This window comes from Argiope bruennichi, chromosome 4 (genome assembly GCF_947563725.1).
Source record: "Argiope bruennichi chromosome 4, qqArgBrue1.1, whole genome shotgun sequence".
NCBI classification, from domain to species: Eukaryota; Metazoa; Arthropoda; class Arachnida; order Araneae; family Araneidae; genus Argiope; species Argiope bruennichi.
The window spans coordinates 1,988,849-2,011,857 of record NC_079154.1 but is presented as its reverse complement, the minus strand read 5'-3'; the positions used below and the strand labels follow the sequence as shown (position 1 = coordinate 2,011,857).

The 23,009-nt window shown below is 25.7% G+C and overlaps 1 protein-coding gene across 1 annotated transcript; it reads right to left on the bottom strand.

Annotated features, from left to right (window-relative positions):
* Nucleotides 1-2,561: 2,561 nt before the first annotated feature.
* Nucleotides 2,562-23,009, bottom strand: LOC129965646 (terpene synthase-like). The gene is made up of 11 exons (XM_056079728.1): nucleotides 22,840-23,009; nucleotides 21,277-21,396; nucleotides 20,984-21,052; nucleotides 18,928-19,013; nucleotides 14,964-15,127; nucleotides 13,425-13,526; nucleotides 8,036-8,096; nucleotides 6,093-6,171; nucleotides 5,866-5,968; nucleotides 3,903-4,017; nucleotides 2,562-2,743 (listed from the first exon to the last, which is right to left on the bottom strand). The coding sequence occupies exons 2-11, from the start codon at nucleotides 21,346-21,348 to the stop codon at nucleotides 2,668-2,670; spliced, it is 927 nt and encodes a 308-aa protein (XP_055935703.1). The 5' UTR covers nucleotides 21,349-21,396; nucleotides 22,840-23,009; the 3' UTR covers nucleotides 2,562-2,667.

Genomic DNA, 23,009 nt, shown 5'->3' with positions numbered 1-23,009 from the left:
GCATCTATTTGGTAACATCAAATTAAAAATTTATTGAAAAATAAATGCTTATTCATATTTATTTCAAAAAATTGTTTATAATTCAAAGATTTATAAAATTGGCAATTGATAGAAAATGATAAAAATTGTTCCTTTTGACATTGTACTCACCATAAAGATTCAGACAAAATAAAAAAAAATGAACAATCTAAAATTTCTAAAATTTGGTAAGTATAATTAAAAAAGCCCCTATCATAAAAATTTAAGAAAAATAATATAAACAAGAAATTTATTCACTATAATGCATTAAATTTTCTCGATTCCATTTAGAAACATTAGCCAATAATCATTTATTTTATGAAAACAGAAATTTTCCTTAAAATGAGTTTCTCCAATAAATTATATGAAAAGAAGAATCCCCTTGTACTTTTTTTAAAAGAAAGTCTTTTACTGTTTTAAAAAGAAAAATGTCTTCATTTTTATGAGTAATCTAAAATATTTGATTACATATGGTGAAATGATATGTGTTGTTGGAATGATAATTCTGCAGTGAGCTTTCTTTCAAATATTAGATTCATTTTCCAATCAAGTGAAATAAACAGAGTTCTCACACGAAACAGGAAAAGGTACATATGGGAACAATCAAATGTTATTCACAGATATAAATCTGGGATAGATGGAGTAGATCAATAGAATAAAATGAGGAAACGTTACCATTACATCTTCATAATAAGAAAACGATGATAAATTATTATTTACAAATACATAGAATGACTGTTTCACTGGCTTACTGTTACAAACACTAACTCACAGAAAATATCAGCCAGAATTTTATTAAGTTAGTGAATTTAAGACTTTGACTCTGATCAAAAGGCATCAGTTGCAATAAAAAAGGAATGGTCAATCTTTACCAACAAGTAAAAGTAGACGTACAGAATGTAGAAATCCTCAGTACAAACAAATAATGCATAAATAAAAATAAAAAAATAAAATTTGAACTATTTTTCATAGTTCAATTCATTGAATACAATTATAAAATTAAATCTTCTACATTTTTTGTTAATTATAATTAAGAAAATGTTTTGCTTTTTAAGATAACAATTCTATCTCAAAAACTGAAATAGAAATAATCTAATTCTTAGCATCACATTAAAGAATTTGTCACATAACTTTTTTCTAGTTATTACAATGCAATGATTACTAAAATAATTACTCAATCAGCTACTTTCCAAATGTTCCATTCATGATAACTGCTGTTTCAATATTTCATAAAATATAACTTTTAATCCACACTTTTAAGAAAAATTGAGTTTTTGGGAAAAAAAGATATTCCTTGAATTTCTAAAAGGAATTATTATGATTGAAAAAGGCTGTCTTCTACACTTTAGCCTTCTGAATTGCAAATTTATTTAATAGTGAAGATGCATGGCCTGCTTTTAGGATGAATACACGACGGAGCTGCCATCCACTTCAGAAAATTGTCCATTGTGCCATCCAAAAACTTATTCTTTTATAAAAAGTACTTATTTAATTGCAAACAGAGATTTTTCTTAGTGGATTCTAGATTTTATAATCACATATAAACAGGTATAATAGTTTTTTTTATAAATAAATTTCATTCAAACATATTTTATTTGTCTATGGAACATTTCATTAACAAAAAAAAAAAAAAAAAAAAAATGTCAGTAAAACAGACTACCTTGTTGTCATGGATAGTAGAGTATCTACATCAATTTTGGATGCAATAATTTTGTAGGTAAAACAAATCATCCTAATGGGAATATATCATTGATTGACTGAATACAATAAAAATATATCTAAAAAATCACCTTATTTCAAAATATCAATGTACTATTCTCATTAAAATAAAGAAACTATGGAGTTCATTTTAATAGTTTTTCAACATAATTAGATAGCATTTCAAATAATTAAGATATTTTATTATAACATAACATACATCCAATTTCATCTTAAATATTCACATTAAGAAGTTCCAAGACTGAAATAATAACAGTAATAATAATAAGTTCTTTTTTTTATATAAATTCATTAATTTTTATAAGAAATAATCCTTTTTCAAAAATTTAGAAAAATATAAAATATTTTGATACATACAGAAATTACAAATCATAAATTTTTACTGCTGAATGCTAAAAATGTCTGATTGTCATTTACACAAGCTAATAACCTCAATTAAATTTATGGTCATTAAGTACATTTCTCTAATTTTGATTTGTTTATCTTGAAACATGATTCAAAATTCTAGTAACAGTTGTATTGAGTTTACCTTATATAATATATTTTAATATTAAATTGCTACAATCATGTGAGAAATTTATAAAAGTTTTGCAATGTAATATTTTTATTTTATTTGTCAAATAATATGGATAATTAAGGAGAAAAAATAAGTAGAATAAAATTTGAAAAAGTCAGTAACGTTCCTTTAAAAAAAACTTCAATTTGTGACCTTCTCTAATAGTTTCTTAAATAAGAAAAATGAACATGGCTAAGTTTACAATAATCAAAAGCTATTCAATCAAAGTATCACAGAATTGATTTATAATAATTAAGGCACAAGAAAAATCAGTAAATAATTTAATTAAATAAATAAAATGAAAAATACAATTCTTTTCTGTCCAGTATAAATAACAACTGAGTATTTTTACAAACAGTCATACTAAATTAAAGCTACCATAGTTTCAGTTCATCTAAAACTGCTATCAAATACTGATTGCACCCAAGATGGTTGATCTCCATTCTTGCCCTATAAATAATGCAAAATATTCTGAATGCATATTTGGATTATAAAGATTACAAAAAATACGATGCATTTGAAAAACTTCTAAAAGGACTCCATACCCCCACTAAAAAATATTTATGGAAGATAGAAAGAAAAAAAAATTATCAGCAAATAAAAGAATGAAACCAAAAGAAATGACACCTCTAGATCATTGGATTTGAGGATTTAACATTCTAAGGTTCTGGCAAGGTCATACATGCAAATGACTATTTGTAAATAGCAAGTAATATTGAAAATTCTAATACATTATTTTAAACATTCGTAGCTTCCATAATCAGTTATTCTGTCTGGGACTATGTCCTAAATTGTGTTAAATCTTTGCTGCAAATATTATGAAATATTAGATTTGGCTTCACTTAACTGATTAGCCGAAACATGATTTCAATATAAATCTTTAATAGAATTACTTGACATTTCAATTGTTTCCATTTTTCATGTTAATCCAGAATGGCTTCATAAAAGCTGCATTCTTAGACTAGCCAAATTATTAGATTATCATATAGCAATATAAATTTATAGCAAATGATAAAAAGCTCCAGTATAATAAGAATTTTTATTTTTATGAATTGGAAGGGTCAGTGGATAAGGCATGTTTTAAATGTAATAATATCAAATTAAAACAAGGAAATACATTCAAAAGTATTTATTTCAAATTTTACATTAATACTACATGCCTAATATCTAAAATGAATATCAACTTGTAGTTGGAATTTCAGATTTAGATTTGACTCTGTTAATTAAATTCTTATATATCTTATACTGATGATAACACTGGTTCAGACAAATTTTCCAGTGAATTTCATTTCTCACAAAATAATAATAATATTTTGTGGAAGTAATAAGCATAGCAAAATAAAACTGGATCCATAATAATTTACAGTTCACGATTTTTTTGCAAAATAAATAAATCTGATTAATATATAAATACTTTCAATAAAAAAGCAATCATCTCAATTTTATGAGTTTTTCACAGCCCATTTATTTATTAATAAGTGGTTACTGAATGAATCTATCAGCACTGAGAAAAGTCATTTGACTTTAAATATGAAATCATCATCCCACACTTTGTTACTAATATAGAAAATAGAGAACAATAAGAAGTGAAATTGATTAGATTACTTACTGTGCATCTAATTCTTTAAGTACATTTCTACTATATTCAAAGGAACCCATTTTCTCCATGAGATCTACAGCATATTTCTTGATTTCAACATCTGTTGTTCTTTGTCGTATTATATCTAGATATATTTATTAAGGAAAATATGTACAAGTAATCAAGTACAGTCTCAAATACTTCACAGGATATCTACTGAGCGTCATGAGAAACTTGTGGTTGATAATGATTCTTTTTTATTTTAATCTTTCTATTTTCAACATTGAAATTAATTAATTTAAAGCAATTACTTAAAACTTAATCCATCATTTACAATATAAAATTTGCATTACATACACACACTGTTACAAAATCTTAAAAAAAATAAAATAAATCTTAGCATCTAATTTTAGATCTCCCCCACCCCTTTTTTTATTGAAGAGAAGTATTTATGTCTCCCAGAAAGAGAAAAAATTTATAACAAAGGGTTAATCTACTTAATGTCACAGCCATATTATTTATCATAATCATGAATATAACAAGATACAAGAAAAAATTTGTATCACTGTGTAGGTTTAGGTTCTATCATGAAAACCTCTTCAAATGCCTGGAAAAAATTATTAATAAGTCTAAATACATATAAGCCGTATCACTTAGATATCCAGTTATTTCCTGATAGTTTTACCTTATTAAAGCCTTATCTAACAATAGCAATGTTTTGAAATGTAATTTGATTTTTTTCAATTATGCATTGCATTGTAATTTAAATTAATTACAGAAAGTATTGTGAAAAACCATCAACAATAATAAACATTTTTATAACAATAAAAAAAGCTATAGGAAAAAGTACATATACAAATACTTTAGGAAAACATCAAACATTTCACAGCACAAGCAGGCAAAGCAAAATGTCAATTAAGGCAAGTGATGCTGCCCTAGTTTTAGTTGCAATTGGAGTTAAAGAATAATTCCAATATATAAATTGCTATTTTATATTGGAATTATTTAGGAATAATAAATTGCTATTTTATTATTACTTATTTGTACTGGTTTTCAATCAAAGAAAATTTATATAGCCTTTTTTATAACAAAACTAGTCCTTTTTTCATTTTCACTTTGTTTCCTAAATAAATGATTAAACCTGTTTTCAAGTAAATTATAAAGCAAACACACAAAAGATTTCTTTTAATTTTAATTCACACATATGTATGAGTGTAAACACACACACACATGTGCGCACAATCCATAATTATGGGGGGGGGGAATGTCATTATAACAGACTTCTCATTAAAAAGGAATCATAAGAGGTTGAAATACAATGAATAGGCCTGCATAACTCTTCCTTAAAAAAAAAAAAAAAAACTGTTTTGATCAAAAGCATAATGTAATTTACTAACAAATTTTCAATTTCATAATAAATTTTTGTACTTTATATAACTTAACAATTTCTGAAATGAGATATTTGAAGAATTATTAAAATATGTAAATAAACCTAATGCTTTTATTAAAATTCTTTGACTGATAAGCATTCAATTCTTACATTTTTTTCTCTACCTTCGTCACACATGCACACTCAGATACAGGATGCGACATAAATCTGTGCATACTTTAAAAAAAAATCATAATAAAAAAGTAATGCTCGAAAAAAAAACTGCGGTTTGTGGGAATATGCTCAGAGAGTCTTCGGATTTTTTCATCATCTTTTGAATTATTTTTAAGTCAGTTTTCAGTCATCTTTTGAATTATTTTTAAATGGAAAAAAAAAAATCCAAAGACTTTTCGAACATATAACGCAGACCACAATTTTTTTGAGTATTATTTTTTATCATGATTTTTTGAAGTTTGCACGAATGTTTTAAAAAGTAATTATCCAATCTGGAGTCTTGATGACTTATATAAAATCTCAAATATTCCTTTTTGAAAGTGGAGAGGGGGGAGGCAATTTGGAACTTTTGTGGTTGGTAGATACCCCAGTTTAAACAAAGAAGGATACTCATAATTCTTGGATCACCTTGATTGCTTCTAATGGAATGAATAACAGGGAAAGAAAACTTTCCTTCAGTCAAATCTTCACAGTAGCTTTTATTTTCGGTGTACTAAATTAAAAAAAAAATGTAAGAAGTAAAAAATCATGGGAAAGAAAGAGAATCAATTTGGAATGAACAAAAAGGTACCTAATATGCAGAGCATGCAATCCTGCATAAATATCTTAACAAATACCTCTTTGGATTGAAGATTTGCATAATCATCTCTGATCTGGAAGTAAAGCCCCATAAGAGCTATGATCTTAGTGAAGTCACTGAAAAAAGAATACAATTAAAATAACTATTTCTTAAATCGAATCACTAAGCTTTTTCTTCTTTTTCTAAATACCAAGATGAAATTAGTACTCGAATATGCAACATTTTTTAGTAGCAACATTATATCACATGCCAAGAAAAGATGAAAGATAAAACTTTACAACTTTTATATAAATAAAAACATATATTTTTAAGAAATGGACTTCCATCAGCTTTTACCAAATTCCAAAATAGAGAATCATTTCCAAAATACAAAAATTCTATAAAAGAGGATACAAAATATGGTGTTATCCCATTTAAGCAATGGTTTATTTTTTACTTACAAGGATAGAAATAATTCCATTACAAACAATTCTAAATATTTAAAAGATTTTATGAATGCATTTGTGTGTAATAAATTCAAATTAATAGTGTTTTTAAAATTAATTCTTATTCTAACCATCTAAACTTAAAAAATAATAATAATAATAATAAACCCTAAGTTGCAAAGACTTTTGGTTTTTTCTCACATTTTGTAGATTCAAATTTTTGTGACTTTCAAAGTCTGACATTCAACTGCGATACATGAAAATTGCATGTCTAAAAGAATTGATGAGTGAAGAACTTCTTTTTTTTGGGGGGGGGGACACATTTTAAAAGCATAAAAAGTTTCAAGGCTTTCTTTCAAAAATTTCTTATTCATGGTTATCAAGCAGAACAGTAAAATTATTTCTAACGAAACTTCTGTTTAACAATGAAGAAACAAAACAAAAAAAAAATAAGGTCTAACACTTTGACAGGCCCTAAAATTTAAAAAGAATTTTCACCTTTAGATAATGCACGATTGAAATTCTATCCCTTAATAATAAAATATTTCACATTCAAATAATTCCCTGCTTTTTAGTTTTCTCACAAGGGGGATTGGAGAGGGGTCTCAAAGCCTTTCAAACGATTGGTAGTCTCAAAAGGCTTTTCTGTGACTCATGTTGCCATTTATTTATTTATATCGTGAGCACAAAATTGGATAATAATATTCTCTGCTAATAATAATATGCAATCAAAGTAATCTCTGATTGCAATGCACTTCTGCCATTTATTTTTGCAATCATCAAAACAAGCCTTCAAATGTTTTTGCGAAATTTCTTCAGAATTCACAGTGAATCTTGTTTTAATAAATTAATGGACTGAAAATGTTTACAACTAAGAGGCAATTTCAACTGTGAAAATAAGAAGATATCATACAGTGACATAGCAAGTGAGCACAAAGTGTATAAATCCATATTTGTAAAATATTTGGTTAAAAACTCATAAATAATAATTGAACTCTCCAAAAAGGATTATTGTGGTGCAAATTCATGTATTCTTTGCCATATTTTAGGAAATTTTTTTCTGAATTGCTTTATGCAAACATTGCTACGCAATTAGATAATGATGTTTATTGACTGCTTGGTGTTACTTTTGATGTTCTCATTTCTTCTCTAATGATAAATTTTTAAACTGAATTGTCAAAATTGTTAATGGGTTGGCTTCTCCAAATTTTAAAAAATCTTAATGAGTTCTAAAAGGTTGAAGAGCAAATTAATAAATGCTTTAAAAAGTGAGCAGTTTATTTAAACTTTAATACTAATTCATTTAAGAATGCAGCATTTATTATTGTTGCCATTAAAAATTTTATAATGAAAAATGCCTAAATATACAACTTTTTAAAATATATTTAGGACATGTTCCCTATTAAACAGTATTATTTAAACTTAGTTTATGATAAATAATACCTAAAAAAAACAAAATATGGCTTTTTTTTTTTTTTTTTTTTTTTTTTTGCTCTTTGCAATAGAGTTTACATAATTATGACATTACTTTTACAGATAAAATCAGGAACATTACCTTTTATTGTTACTAAATAGCTGCATTAATTTGACACCTAATCCAAAGAGACCACCAGTTTCTATAAAAAATGAACAAGTAAATGTCTTGGTGAATTAATGCATTTAAGCAAAGATTGCATTTTCAAAGGATACTACATCTCTTTTAAATTCTTTAATTCATCTAATCTTCTCTTTTGCCATTTCCAACTTTTCATTTATAAATCACAACATTTTATATTATACAGGATGAAATAACCATAAAATATAAGCTATACATAATACCAATAAATAAATATTACTTATAAAGATATATATAAATATACTAGCTGCCTTTGGCGTCCAGCTGGTTCGCCAATCTAAATACTCATTAAAATACTTTTAAATTTCACATTTTAACAGTCATATAATTTATTCATATTATAAAGGATTTAAGCTATAAATGTACTGTGTCTCTAATTTTCTGTCAGCTCCCATAAAATTTCAATTTTAAATTAAAGTGGAAATGATTAAACTGCAGTTAATATAAAAAATATTTTTTTACAGAAACCAAGCATTAATATATATATATATATACAGTGGTGGCCAAAAGTGTGGGCATTTTTTGAAAGTTTCATGTTTTTAAATTTGCATGCTTGTAGAATATATTAATTCTCACTTAAATACAAATGTTTAAATATCAAATTGAAGGTAATTTAATGTAGAATTTAATAACAAAAACAGTATTACAATATATGTATTACAAAAAAAGGTACGCTCATTTTAGTAGAACAAACAAACACAAATCGTTTTGAATAATGACATGTTTTGTAATAAAAGCATACTAGCCAGTCACAAACACTGTTCTGAGGACTAATTAAATGTCTGTAACTATAGTTTAGATTATGTGGATGGTAAAAGAGTTATTGTTGTGGAAATATTTTGCGGAATGATGCATACTAGTACAATTAAATAGAGTATTGCTGTTTTTGAATATTTTAAGTCCTTTTTTTAAATTAAACTAATTTTAAACAATGTCACCAACAAGAACTGATTGGACATCTACAAAAAGAAGCCAAATTGTCATATTGAGAGAAAATGGCCTCTCTTATGTTGAAATTGCAAGACAAGTTGGTGGTTCAGTGACTTGTTCTGGTGTAAGAAAGTTCTGTTTATGTTATGAAAAAACGAAATCAGTGGAAAAAAAGGCCGAAAAAAAATGCACAAGTGCTACTGCCAATAGAAAAATTAAATGGCTATGCCTTCAAGATAGAAAACTTTCATCAGATGCTATTAGATGCGAAATGAATGCAGCAGGTTTTTCAGTAAGTTCAAGAACAATAAGAAGAAGCTTATCAGGATTTGGACTACAAGCTAGAATTCCAAGGAAAAAAACCATATTTAAATCAAAAGCAACGCAAAAAACGAGTTAAGTGGACAAAAGAACACATTAAATGGACAGAAAATCAATGGGCTAAAATATCGCTCGTTGGTAGTGATGGTAGAAAATACATGAGACGTAGAGTAGGTGAAGCGCTTCATCCTGACTTCATTGAAGCAACTATAAAAACAACAACAAATGCCATGATTTGGGCATGTATGTCTGCAGATGGTATGGACTGAATTCAAGTGATTAATGGCATCCTGAATGCCAAAAAATACATCGAAACTGTCCTGGAACCAAAATTGATACCTTCCATCAGGGATTTCTTCCCCAACAAAGCACTATTTATTTTTCAGCAGGATTCTGCTCCATGCCACACAGCAAAAGTATGCAAAGCATGGTTTCAAAATAAAGGCATAGATGTATTACCATGGCCAGGAAACAGCCCTGATCTCAATCCAATTGAAAATTTGTGGCGACGTTTGAAAATTCTTGTACGAAAAAAACTTCCACCCAATAAAAGAAACTTACTGAATCTATAATTGATTCTTGGCACCATGTGATTGCGAAAGATGAACTCCAAACACTCATTTACTCTATGAAAAGACACTGTAAAGCTGTCTTAATAAATAAGGGTTATCCTACTAAGTATTGATTGTGTAAGTATCATTTTAAAAAAATGCAAATCTAAGATAGATCTTATAAAATGAGCATAACTTTTTTTGTAATACAGATATTGTAATACTGTTTTCGTTATTAAATTCTACATTAAAGTACCTTCAATTTGATATATAAACATTTGTATTTAAGTGAAAATTAATATATTCTACAAGCACGCAAAGCTGAAAAACATGACACTTTCAAAAAATGTCCACACTTTTGGCCACCACTGTATATATGAGCATTGAAAACAGAGTTATTCAGCATTTAAGTCTTTTGTTCAGTATAGAATAATTTTCATAATTTATGTGATATGTCAAGAATTATTCAACAACAATTCTTAGATTCATCATAAAATTCAGCTTTTAGTTTTACTTTCAAAAGAATTTAAATTATGTCAATAATGATATTTTATTTTATTTTGATTGATAAATATACTACATAAAATTCAGTGTTTAGTTTTACTTTTCAAAAGTATTTAAATGACATCAATAATGATATTTTGTTTTGTTTCAGTCAATAAATACACTTCAAAAAATTATGAATAACTTCTACACAGTACTTTGGTCCTAAAGAATCCTATTCTGCAAAATATTCTTGACTCTCCAAATTTTAAATAAATAAATAAACATTTGTATCTACAGCGGTCAAATCTGACCGATTTATAAGTTTGAATTTTAGACCAATCAACATTTTCATAATAAGGTGAATCACTCATGAAAAATCCTGCAAAATGACTGGTGTATTATCATTGAGACTGTTGATGAATAAATAGCTGTTAAAATAGCCAATTTAATAGAATAATAATATTCAAATTTTCATAAATCAGTCAATTTTACTGATTGATTTAATTGATTGGAGCGCAACTCTTTTTATTTAAAATATTAGTGTCTCAAGAATCTTTTGTTAAAAATGGTTCATCGGGAAAAGGTTCTATGTAAAAATTAAAAATTCCTAATTCATCAGAGCATTTATTGAGCTCAAAGTACACAAAATATACCTATTTACTTCATTTAGACACTTTTGTTAGCAGATGTATGTCCCAAATTAGTTACTGGGCCCTGATTAGAGTCAATATCTTGTATATATTAAACCATGTTTGCTTTAAATAAAACTGATTTATTGAATTAATAATATAGATATTCTAAAAAGTCATAGAAAAATTTGTCTAGCATTTATTTTTTTAGAAAAAAATCATATTTCATTTTTTACAGTATTGAAAATAAGACTTTTATATAATTAATATGTTTAATTTGCAATAATAGTTAACTTCCTTCTTAATTTGAGTTTTGTCAATGTGATGGTAACATACTGATAAAAGCTAATCCTGCCCTTTTGATGTTTGCATGCAGCTTAAATTTTACTTTGTGCAAAATAAATTGTTGAAAAATATAATTAGATTGTTTTTTAAATAATTCAATAAAGATAGAAATTTAATTTATAGGTTAAAACGTTACAATCAATGAAAAAATTATTTTTTTTTTAAACTTTAATAAGATGCAAAAATCAATTTTGTGCTGTAATATTTTCAGAAGTTATAGTAGTAAAACATCAAAATTTTTAATTAATTACAATTATAATTTAAAAATTAAAAAGAAAACCCTCTGAGAAGCACATTCCCAACCTCCAAGATATACACGTAATTTGTATTAGGAATGACTTAGAAAATAAATGTAGGCAGTTTTGTTCATTGAAGACAACGCTGAAGGAAACATGAATAACATATATTTAAAACAAAAAAACACAACACATACATTAAACGCTTTTCTCTTTCGCCATATTTTCAAAATCTCTCTTACTTCTGTTGCCACTCCTGAACAGAGAAAGTTACCTCTCACGGAGTTTGATTGTGACGTAACACATGTGTCAAATCAGGTAGCTGTAGGTCAAATGGTCTGGCCTGCAGAGAGCCAACACACACACCCAAACACATTCAGCTTTATTATAAGTATAGATATGCAAGCATCTTTAATTATTAAAGACAAATTTTTATGATAAAAATATTTATTATTAACTTAAGTGATAACTATACGAAATATGGCCAGTTATTTTTAGACAGCATTCTTAAAATTTTAAGACATATTGTTTATTTGTATTTTTCTTTAAATAATTGCACCAACTTAAAATTATAATTATAGCATGTTTGTCATTAAAAAAAATTATAAAATAATATTTTTTAAAATTTTGTCTAAAAATACATATATAAAAATAAAACAAAAAATATATATTAACTTTTTTTAATATCCTAAAATTGGGAAAAACAATAATAAAATGGGAAAAAAAGTGATGGAATTAATATACAATTATAACAAGAGAAAATTAAATAATCTCTTTAAAGGTTAAAGGAAAATAGTTAAAAGCATACTTTCTAAATGCAAACTATTTTAATACAATCCTTTTTTTTACATGAGCATTAAAAAAATGGAATCATCCCATAATTGAAATAAAAAAATGGAATTAGAATCTTTAATCATGAAGTTTCTTAAATGTTATAATAATACAGTAAAAATTTATCACCATACTGCTATATTTTATGCATGAGGCTTGGTGCAATCATTTAAATCGCTCATTCTTAAGATTATTATAATTCAGGTGCTTTAGTTTCTCTTTCAAAGATAAGAGAACTCCCCAATCCCCCTTCCTTAAAAACCACAATGACAGCCTGTATTTTTAACTGGTTGTTATACAAAAGAGATCCCTGTTTAGATAATAGCTAGTAAGCAAATGAATGCTTAGACATCTTTTGAGTGTTCTTATAAAAACTGTCTGCCCCCCCCTCCCCATCTATCTGGAAGAGTGTCTCAAACAAAGCACTTGTAAAAATATTCAATCAATTACACTTCACAGAAAGAGAAGGAATTTAGCAGAGATAACCTGGCAACCCCAACAAGCTTCATAGTTTGTTTAATAGGCTTTTATTGATAAGAGTTAAAGGATGGGTCAATAACTGAAATGATGATGATGATATGAGTTCCTACAGCAAACCAATAAAAAAAAAAAAATTCTGAAAATTATTTATTTATTTTTTATTTGTTCAGTTAAATTTATAATATTACATTCATAAAAATGTCTATAAAATGGATTTGAATTTCAATAAAACTTATAAAAAGGACACATATCACTTCAAATTCTAATAGTCCTAATTCCAGTCATATTATTTAGAAATACTAAATAGTTTTGATATACAAAGAATAGATTGCTAATTGAGTATATAATTAAAATTTAAAAAAAAAAAACATTTTACATTTGTAATTATATAGAGTCCATAATACAAGTATATGAATACTAATTCGTGGTAAGGAAAAGTATATGAATTTAGGAAATACGATTTCACAAAAACTGAATTAAAGTGAAATGAAGCATTCCTAATACTTGAGAATGCACTTACTTCTTTTTACCATTTCTTTATATTCTTGCTCTGTTGGACATATGAAATTATCTCGCCAATATATTTCCATCCCTTGTCCACGATGGAGTTCAAGCAATTGTTCTGAAATAAAATTTAACCAAAATTTTTAAAAATCTTACTGTAGATTTCTTTATATAGTTTTCAATTTTTCATTTAATTTCTGCTCCTTTTGTATAACATTTATATAAAATGCAAAATATAAATTTCAAACGTGCAGATTAATGATTATAGCTAAGAAAATTCCCAAAATTTCTTTCACAAATATTTGCTTGATACCACTTTTTCATTTTTTATATTTCCATTTTAAATCCAAATCACTAATTTTTAAACTAACAAAATTTTATAACATTGCAATCGTAGGCAGCTCCAATATATCTTATCTTTCAAAATCCACCCCCCCCAAAAAAAAACAAATTTAAAAATTTCTAATACTTGTTAAAAAAGCCATATTCAAGTATAAGTAACTAACTTTGTTGTATTCCTACAAAACTATTGGTAGTCTTTTCATTGTATATTATCAATAGAGAACAAATTTTAAAGCTAACCTAACTCTAAACAAATGTTATGAGGAAAAATCAATACATATTCACACTTTTGTTCTGATTATTAGATAAGCTTTACAGTATTATTCGTGCCAGCCATTAAGATGGCACCATTCTCTTAAACTTAACTCTTTTGTGCTATTGTGAAGTAAACATGGCTGCATCACTCTCCATTAGCACAAAAGAAAAGCAGTATTGTGTGTTGTATTAACAGAAAAGTGTTTTCTGTATTGTATTTTGTGTTCTGAAGACAGCAGGAAATGAAAGACATAAAAAAATTACAAAACAACAGAAGGTAAAATACTTTACCACAATGAAATGTTTTTTATCAAAGAATTGAAAAGTTCAAAACAACTGAACATAGAAGAAAGTTATAAACAGAGAAGGATGTCCGGTTATATCCACTACAGATATCAACAATCAGCAGATCCATGCTGTGATTCTAAATAGTTGATGACTGACAAATCATGTGCATATATTAACTGTGGGAACATACATAAAATGCTCAACTTTCAGAAAATATGACTAAGATGGGTCCCAAAACAATTCAGTGAAAATGTGTGAAAATCTGCCAATCCCACTGAACCATCATACTAATAACTTTTTAAAACGAATTATCTCAGATCGATATTAACGATCTATCATCAAAATTATACATATGATCATTAGCTTGGTCAACTTAAAAATGCTTTAAGAGGCTGATGATTCACCTGCCATCTACAGATGAAAGAAGAGGTGAATAATGTTTAGTATTCAATCGATGACCCCTTCGTTTTTGAGATTATAAGAAAAATGATGCCACTGTGAATTTTGCACTTTTGCTGCAATAAATTATTCTATCTAAATATAAATCTTTATGCCAGTAATACAAGGTTCTCAAACTCATTCATGAAACTAATGTAAACATATTCATCAATGATATTTTTTTAAAAATATCAAAATGAATTTAAAAAAATCTTACAAAAAGTGAATATACCTGTAAAAACAGCAGTGGCCTCCGAATGACCGAGTTTTAAAGTTCTTTCCAGTCCTAAAAAGTATACATAATTTGCAGAGTTAATAGTACTAGCAATTCCAAAGATATTATGTGCAACAGGAACTCCTCTTCTTAGTTTAGAATTGTCCTCTATATCATCAATTCTAAGAAATAAATTGAAAGAGCTGGTTAATTTTCAAAATACTATCAATGACATAAATTTAATACTTTTTTAAAAGTAAATTTCAAGTGGGATATGTATTCGGTTTTCAAATTAAAAACATAAAAGAACATACAATTATATTCATGTGTATGATTCTTACAGATGCATACATTAAAAAGTGAAAGTTAAATATGTTTTTAAAAAAATAAATTAAACCAGGTTTTAGATTCTGTCAAATACTTTTTATATATATTTCAAGAATATTTATATAATAAATATTTAGCTTTAACATAGCAATTTAATGCACCGTTTCTAATTTTATCTATGTCTGATACTTTTATTTATTATTTCTACTGAATAAATCTGCTTACTATTTCTGCTGAAAATTAAAATTTCACAGAACAGGTTTCTTTCCCCATAAATAACAAATTAATTATATTTTTTTCATTTCAGAATTTATTTCATTAATATTAACATATATTTTTAAAATTTCAACATTTGAGACAAGCAATGTATTTTCTTTATATTTGTCTTCCATTGTGAGGGATGGTTCAAAAGGGCTCTTATAAGATTGGATTGCATCTGCGACATTTTATCTATATTTGCCTGTTTAATATGTATGAAAGAAAAATTAAAATACTTATACTTTTGTGTCATTCAGTTTTTATAATCAATGCCCTAAAAGAATTTATTTTCAACCCCAATTATCAAGAATTAATCGATTATAATCTAAAGCTTTTAGATAAATAATTTAAGTCTCACTGTTTTGCTCATGCATGCAAAGATTGCTTAAAATTTCCATTCTAGAACTTAACATCATACAACTAACCATTGGAAAAACATAGAGCTTTTAGGTTCACAAAAATTTTATCTAGAAAATAAATTTTAATTTAAAAGATTAACAAGATATAAAGAAAGCAACTTAAAAGCTTTTTGACCTCAGATACTTACAGTTCTTTTTATTTAATATTTGAAATATTAACATTCATAAATACCTTATTATCAAATGCTATGAAAAACATAATTCCAGAAATTAAAAAAAATACAGATAATGTGTAATAAATAATTTCCAAGGAGTAGGATGCACAGCATATATATTGGGAATGCCATTGAGCACAAAAATAACATTCTTTAAAAAAAAATATTTATGGTTTTATTTCCTTTTAAAAATATTTTTGGTTTTCAAAAGATTTTGAAATTATAGCCATATTATTTTAAGAGGTGCGAGATTTAAATTATCATTCATGTTTAATCAGACATTCAAAATCTACTGTTTGAATTTTTAATGCTGATAATATGACAATGATAATAAATGGAAGGTGGGGGGGGGGTGCATGAATTTGAAATACTATAAAGCTAAGAAAAAGCAGGGGGAAAAAAACTGTAATTTATAAAAGCTAGAAGAAAGTTCCACTGACACATTTTTAAAATGTGGCTTTGAAATTAGTGTAATAAGACATAAAAAAAATATCAAACTTATCAAGTGAAATCATTTTTATAGAATTCAAACTAAAAAAATGATATGGCAATAAAATTTATTAAAATGTGAAGAGAACTAAAATAAGAGACAAAATTAAGTAAAACAGTTTCTTTTTAAAAACAGAAATACTTAATATACACATGCAATAATTTAGCTTTAAACATTTTCGTATAAAGGGAGTTTTTTTAAAGGTAAATTATTGTGTGTACATTTAGTAGGTGCTTATTTTACATTATAAAAGCAAAAATGAAAACGTTTTGAAGAAAGCAACTTAACTTCAATATAGGCAAAATCAATATGAGCAACAGAGTGTAACTAAAAGTGAAATAGATTAATTATTTTTTTAAAAAATTATACAATTATACAACTTTTAAAAAATCGATTAACAATTAAGAGAAAAATATGCAAAATGAAATTGATGCTACTATAAAGTTAATTTAAACGTTTAATTAAAAGTTTCTGTACAGCAATACGTTCCAAAATTGCAAGAGAAAAAGTTAAAATATTTTAATCTTGTTTCAGCCCTCTTTCGAGGATACAGAAATTTTTTTAAAGCATGTTTAGTCCTTTTAGATGCTAATGAATATGCACATTAAATTTCATCAAAATTCACCAAGAAATGTGGAATTTTATGAAACTTTAAAAGAAAAAATATATAGATATTCAATTTTTCCAAATAACACAGATGAATGTTTGTGCACATCTATCTCTACAAGAAATAGATATAAAATCAGGGAAATGAATAGCATGAGCAGAATGATATAAAACTTATAGTAGGAACTATATGTTTATCAAAATTTGAAGTCAAAAATATTTTGCGGAGGAAGTCATTAAGAAAGAGTTACATAAAATACTTTTTTTGAACTTTTAGCAGCCATTAATCCTGATAAAACAAATAACAGCAAAGGAGGCTAGTCAAATACAAAGAGAGAGAGAGTTTGTTACATTCTTGTATACCACATTTGAATAAAAAGACATATTGAAAGAGAAAATTTATGTATCAAATATGTGATCAATAAATCTAATCCAAATCTGCATATGTTAAATAAAAATCTTATTTCATCAAAATTTTTAGTTAATTAATCTGTACTGAATAAAGCAAGAGAGTTATCATTTTTCTTTTATAACTTTTGTTTCACTTAAGTATTTCACCCTTCGTGCAGGAAATTCAGATAAAAATGCAAACTGACTTATGAACAGAAACCAAACCAACCAAACTGGAAAAAGAAATCTTTGCCAAATTATAACAGAAAAAGAAATTATAAATAATATATTAATTCAGTATTTGTGTTTTATATAAGAACTATAAATGGAACTAACATATCAAAAATAAAAAATTTTAGCCTGAAAGATAATATAAATGTCAAATACAATCTACGTTGTTGAAAAACAGATATTGTAAAAAATGACATAAAAACAGCAATGAGAATTTGTAATTTAGCACTGAAGACATTTGAGATTTCAATCTTGATTTAGTTATTTGATGGGCTGCTGATATTAAAAACTGAGGAAATGTATGTATATATATAAAGCAATTTATTCACGTGGATCTCTTTATAAATAATATTTTATGTCTGAATGTAATCATCTTTAATGGCTTCATTTTTATTTTTAGGAATTGATACAAAAATTTTAGAGACTTAAAAAAATTGCATGATATTTGGTTTATATAAGTTAGCTTAATAAACAGAAAAATGAAAACCTCCATAATAATCATAGTCACACTCACATTGAATTTGCATAGACAAAAGCTATCATTGGTTTAAAAATGCTAAACTAAATAGCAATGAGAAAGCAAGGCTCTGGTTATGTTTGTTCATATCCTTACACTCATTTATCCGTAGATGGTAATACACCACAATGTATATTGTTGAGATTTAAAAAAACTGATAGATAGTGCTGTTGTGCCAAAGATTTATTCAGAATTAACAGTAATCATATAGATCATTGGAAAGATAGGCTCAAGTCTTGAGGTATCGGATTTTACATGTATTTATCTTATGTACATTTCATAGCTGTTTATGTCTGTAAAATAAATTATTTTCAAATTTGCAAACCTAATTAGAAAAGCATAATCCAATCATCCTCTCACAAGCTGAAATAGATTGTGATCTTCCATATATGATTATTTAAAATGTTCTTTTCACTGAAATTTTAAAAAGATAAGAAAAGGAAGGGGAAAAAAACAATGTTTTTTAATATAAAGTTAAGATTGATATAAATTAAGTTTTCCAATATCTTATTCATTGCTATAAGCATTGTATCAATTAAGTGAAAAAAAAAAAGATATTGACAATAGAAATAATATATAGGATACTCACAAAAGACTAGCATTGTGTAACATTTGGACTATTTCTCCAATTTCATTACACTTGTCTAATGGAATATTTAACCAATAATTAAATGCCTGAAATGGAATTATAATTTTTTTATTACACTTATATTCAATAATTAAAAGTATGAGTTATAAAGTTATTATATATTTTGCTTTCTTTACAACACAGTAAAACACTCAGATTCATATATAATAAAGTGACTATTCCTTCTGTGAAACATTGCATTAGAAAATAATATCAAGAATACTGGTAGTTCAGTAATCAATAATACTATATATATATATATATATATATATATATATATATATATATATATATATATATATATATATATATATATATATATATATATATATATATATATATATACTATGTTGGACATAAAATATATGTTTAAAAAAAGAAAAGCAAGGTCTGCAAAAATTAAAAATGAGCAATCTTAATTTGAAATTTTATACTAGAAATACTTGTACATTTTCCCTCTTGAAATCCTCAAGAATTTACTAATATGGCATTTTCAAAACAGCTTTGAACAGATTGAATCTTTATTTTATTTTAAAAACTATAAGCAATAAAAATATGAGTTTCTTATTGAATTCTTAAAGAGCTTAATAAAATTTTATATAAATAAAAATGAAAAGACAGGTTTTTTTATGCACAAAGATTCCAATTTTGTTTGATTTTTGATTAATAATATTATAAAGCATAAGGGAGGTTTTAGTGAAAGTTTCAGAATAATTAATTTTTTCTATTTAACAGTGTACATGCACTGCTCAACCTTTTCTTGCTGACACATATCCAATAGTAAATATAGTAAGAGTAAAATGCATAAATGGTTATATTAATACTAAAGAAATACAAAAAATTGAATGAACTTTCTTCAAAATACTATGAAAATACAAGCAATATTACAAACACTATAGAAATACAAACAACTGAATGAAATGTCTTTAAAATTTATCCAAAAATATAATGAATGATTTATATAAAAGAAATACAAAGGTAATTTTTACACTATAGAAATCCAAGTCTGATGATGAATTTAAATTCATAGACGGAAAAAGATTAAAAACTAAGAATTTTCTCAATAGATCATGACAAAATAGCTAAAAGTGAATCTTGTATGTCTGATTATTGATCCTCAAATAGATTTCTTTCATTTTCCAGAAAGAGAAAGCTCAAGTATTATATATGGCTGATGCATTCAAATATAAATAAAGTACAAAAATTATTAAATAAGAATTCAAATTTTGATCTCAAAAAGACAGAAAATAACCACAATTAAAATCTTTCTATGATGCAAATGGAAGATTTTAGTTGCATTAATTAGCTTTGATGATAGTTAATTAGATATTTTTCATATATGGAAAAAAATTGTGATTTTTTGTGTTACTATTGCCTTTGAATAAAAATATTACAAATTATTTTATCTTTTGTCTCCGAGTTAATACTTACAATGTCTAATTAAATTTTCTTGTAATTTTTTTTTATGAAAATAATTTGCCACTTAAAGAAAATATTATATTCCCACAGTTTTTAAAAATCATTTAGTTCAAATGATATTTTAATTTAAATTTTTTTTTAATGTTTCAGATATTTTTGTGTATTATAATATTTCCGTTATGTTCCTTTGTGTTAAAACATAACACCCAAATATTTTAAATCTCAAATGTAGCAATTTTAATTAAATTGAGGGAAAAGAACATAATAAGATTCATTTGCTTGAAGGAAATATGTAATAGTTTGATATGAAATTTTAAACAAATAAACTCACAAAATGTCAAGTTTGAATTTTCATTCTGTCTTTACAAAGCAAAGCAATTTAAAAATTGCTTTTTTGTAAAGACATAACATTTAAAGACTAAACATCTTTTTTTTAATTTTACGTATCTGAAAAGCATTTAAATAAAATCAATATTCGAAGATGGACATAAAAGAATCTTAGTTTTATAATTCATTACCATGGTGGATGGAAAATTGATATTTACCAATCTTATAGAAATTGCTTATACAATATCTTCCATTTGAATGAGTGACTTACCTTTGTTAATTTAGTCCTTATTTGTTTTCCAGGAACTTGTTCAATATAATTAAAGGGTTGTAAAAGTATCTGAAAGATATTCAGTTATGCTTTTAAAAGAAAAATATTACCCACAGTAAAATAATACATGAAGAGGTTACAACATAAGAATATAACAAGTTACTTCAATTAATGTTAAGTAATATTCGTAATTAAGTATATTTGCAATTATAAATCAAACAAATCTTTATACATAAATGTTCCAACTTTTATATTCATTATACACAAGCATAAACTTATGAACATGAACCTACCTTGTCAATTGCACTTTTAGAGTTTGAAAAATTTTCAAACTGGTTAGCATCATTCGCTTCTCCAGATGCCATTATGAACAATTTAAATAGGTGTAGATTTTTTTTTTTTTTTACAATAATCTGGAAATAAAATCATATAATTAATTTATGTAATCACTACAGATATTTTAAATTTCATTGATTCTGAATAAATAAGAACAGTAATAACTTGTAGACTATTTCCATTAAAAAAACAAAACTATCTAATGTGGAGGGAATTGATTTTATATTTAGATTTGTATGAAGTCTAAAACAGAAATTTTTTTTTTTAGGATGTATAAGTATCTGATATCTGAATGGAAAAGAAAACACTCATTCTTTAAAAAATAAGAATCATGAATCTTATTATGAGAGCAAGAAAATACAGATATATAATGCAAAAATATGTTTTAATAATGTATTTAGAGCAATTACTTCGCAAGCAATCTGAAAGGAATATTACAACACTACTCATTCATTATTTCAATTTATGATATCAAATAGCTAAATAAAAATAGTTAAATTAACAAAATCAAATAGAAAAAGGTTTCATTTAGAAGTTTCATTTCTTAAATAGACTTTGAATTACTAGAGAAAGTTAGAAGAAGAAAGAATTGCTATAAAAATAAATGAGCACAGCTAAAGAGAATTGCTACCAAGATAAGCAAGCAATATATATCTAAAAATAAAGCATAAATCTTGTTTCTTCAATGACTTTAACCTAAAATGTTCTCAATTTCATTTGGTTGATTTTGACATAGTCTTATTGAAACATTTTATCACCAGACAAAGCATTTTTCAGATGAATAGTATTACACATTCTAATGCATAAAAGTTATTGTTTATATATATATTTTTAATAAAGCAATTCAAAGTTTAAACTGAAATGAAATTATTCATATTCCTTTCATACCATGCAACAAATATATTAGAAATAATACAAAAAAAAAAAAAATCAAACCTTGAAATTTTTTTTAAAGGGGATGATAAGAAATTAGAAAATGACTAATTTTAACCACTTTAACAATATTGTCAGATCAAAATGCAAGAGCTCTCACACACAGTGAATAAGATATTATAACAAAATGAAATAATTAAGAATTAACAGTTTGCAATCCTTTAGATGAAAGACAAATTTTATCTTTTAAAATCAAATTCTGAATGTAACTAAAATCAATCAAATGAAACAATTCTTAAGATGGAACAATTATATTTTTGATAAAAAAGGGAGAAAAAAATATTAAATAGATAAAAAGAGACATCTAACTTTACACAGAAATATTTCCCTCCTCTTATCAAATAAAGAAGAAAAAAAAGCCCTTTACAGAATATAAATTCAATCTTTAAAAAATTTTACATTTACTAGTGAAAAATGTTGATATACTAAGAGTTAAATTCTACATCAAGAAATAACGAAGAATCCAAAACTCGATCATTGATCATAATCACATTGTGAATTTAAAAAATTGGAGATTTTAACTATTTTTATCATGCAGTTATTTTGTAGAAATGTTTTAAGATATAATACAAAATAAGAATACGTACAAGCTACGGAATCTTTTCGATCAAAAACAAATAATTAAAAAAGGAATTTTAAGAAAATTTTACAACTCTTTGAAGAATACTAAGCATATTATGAATCATCACCACAACACCGGCAAATTCGATCGCTTTTCACGCACGATAGCAACATTGCGTCGCCCAATGACTGTTGA

Excerpts from the sequence above, each read along its gene's own strand:
- LOC129965646 (XM_056079728.1), bottom strand. The coding sequence starts at position 21,348 with ATGGCATCTGGAGAAGCGAATGATGCTAACCAGTTTGAAAATTTTTCA. Across the intron at positions 13,527-14,963 it reads GGCCACTGCTGTTTTTACAG|AACAATTGCTTGAACTCCAT; the intron begins GTATATTCACTT and ends ATTTTATTTCAG. Across the intron at positions 4,018-5,865 it reads AGGTGATCCAAGAATTATGA|ATATAATACGACAAAGAACA; the intron begins GTATCCTTCTTT and ends AAATATATCTAG.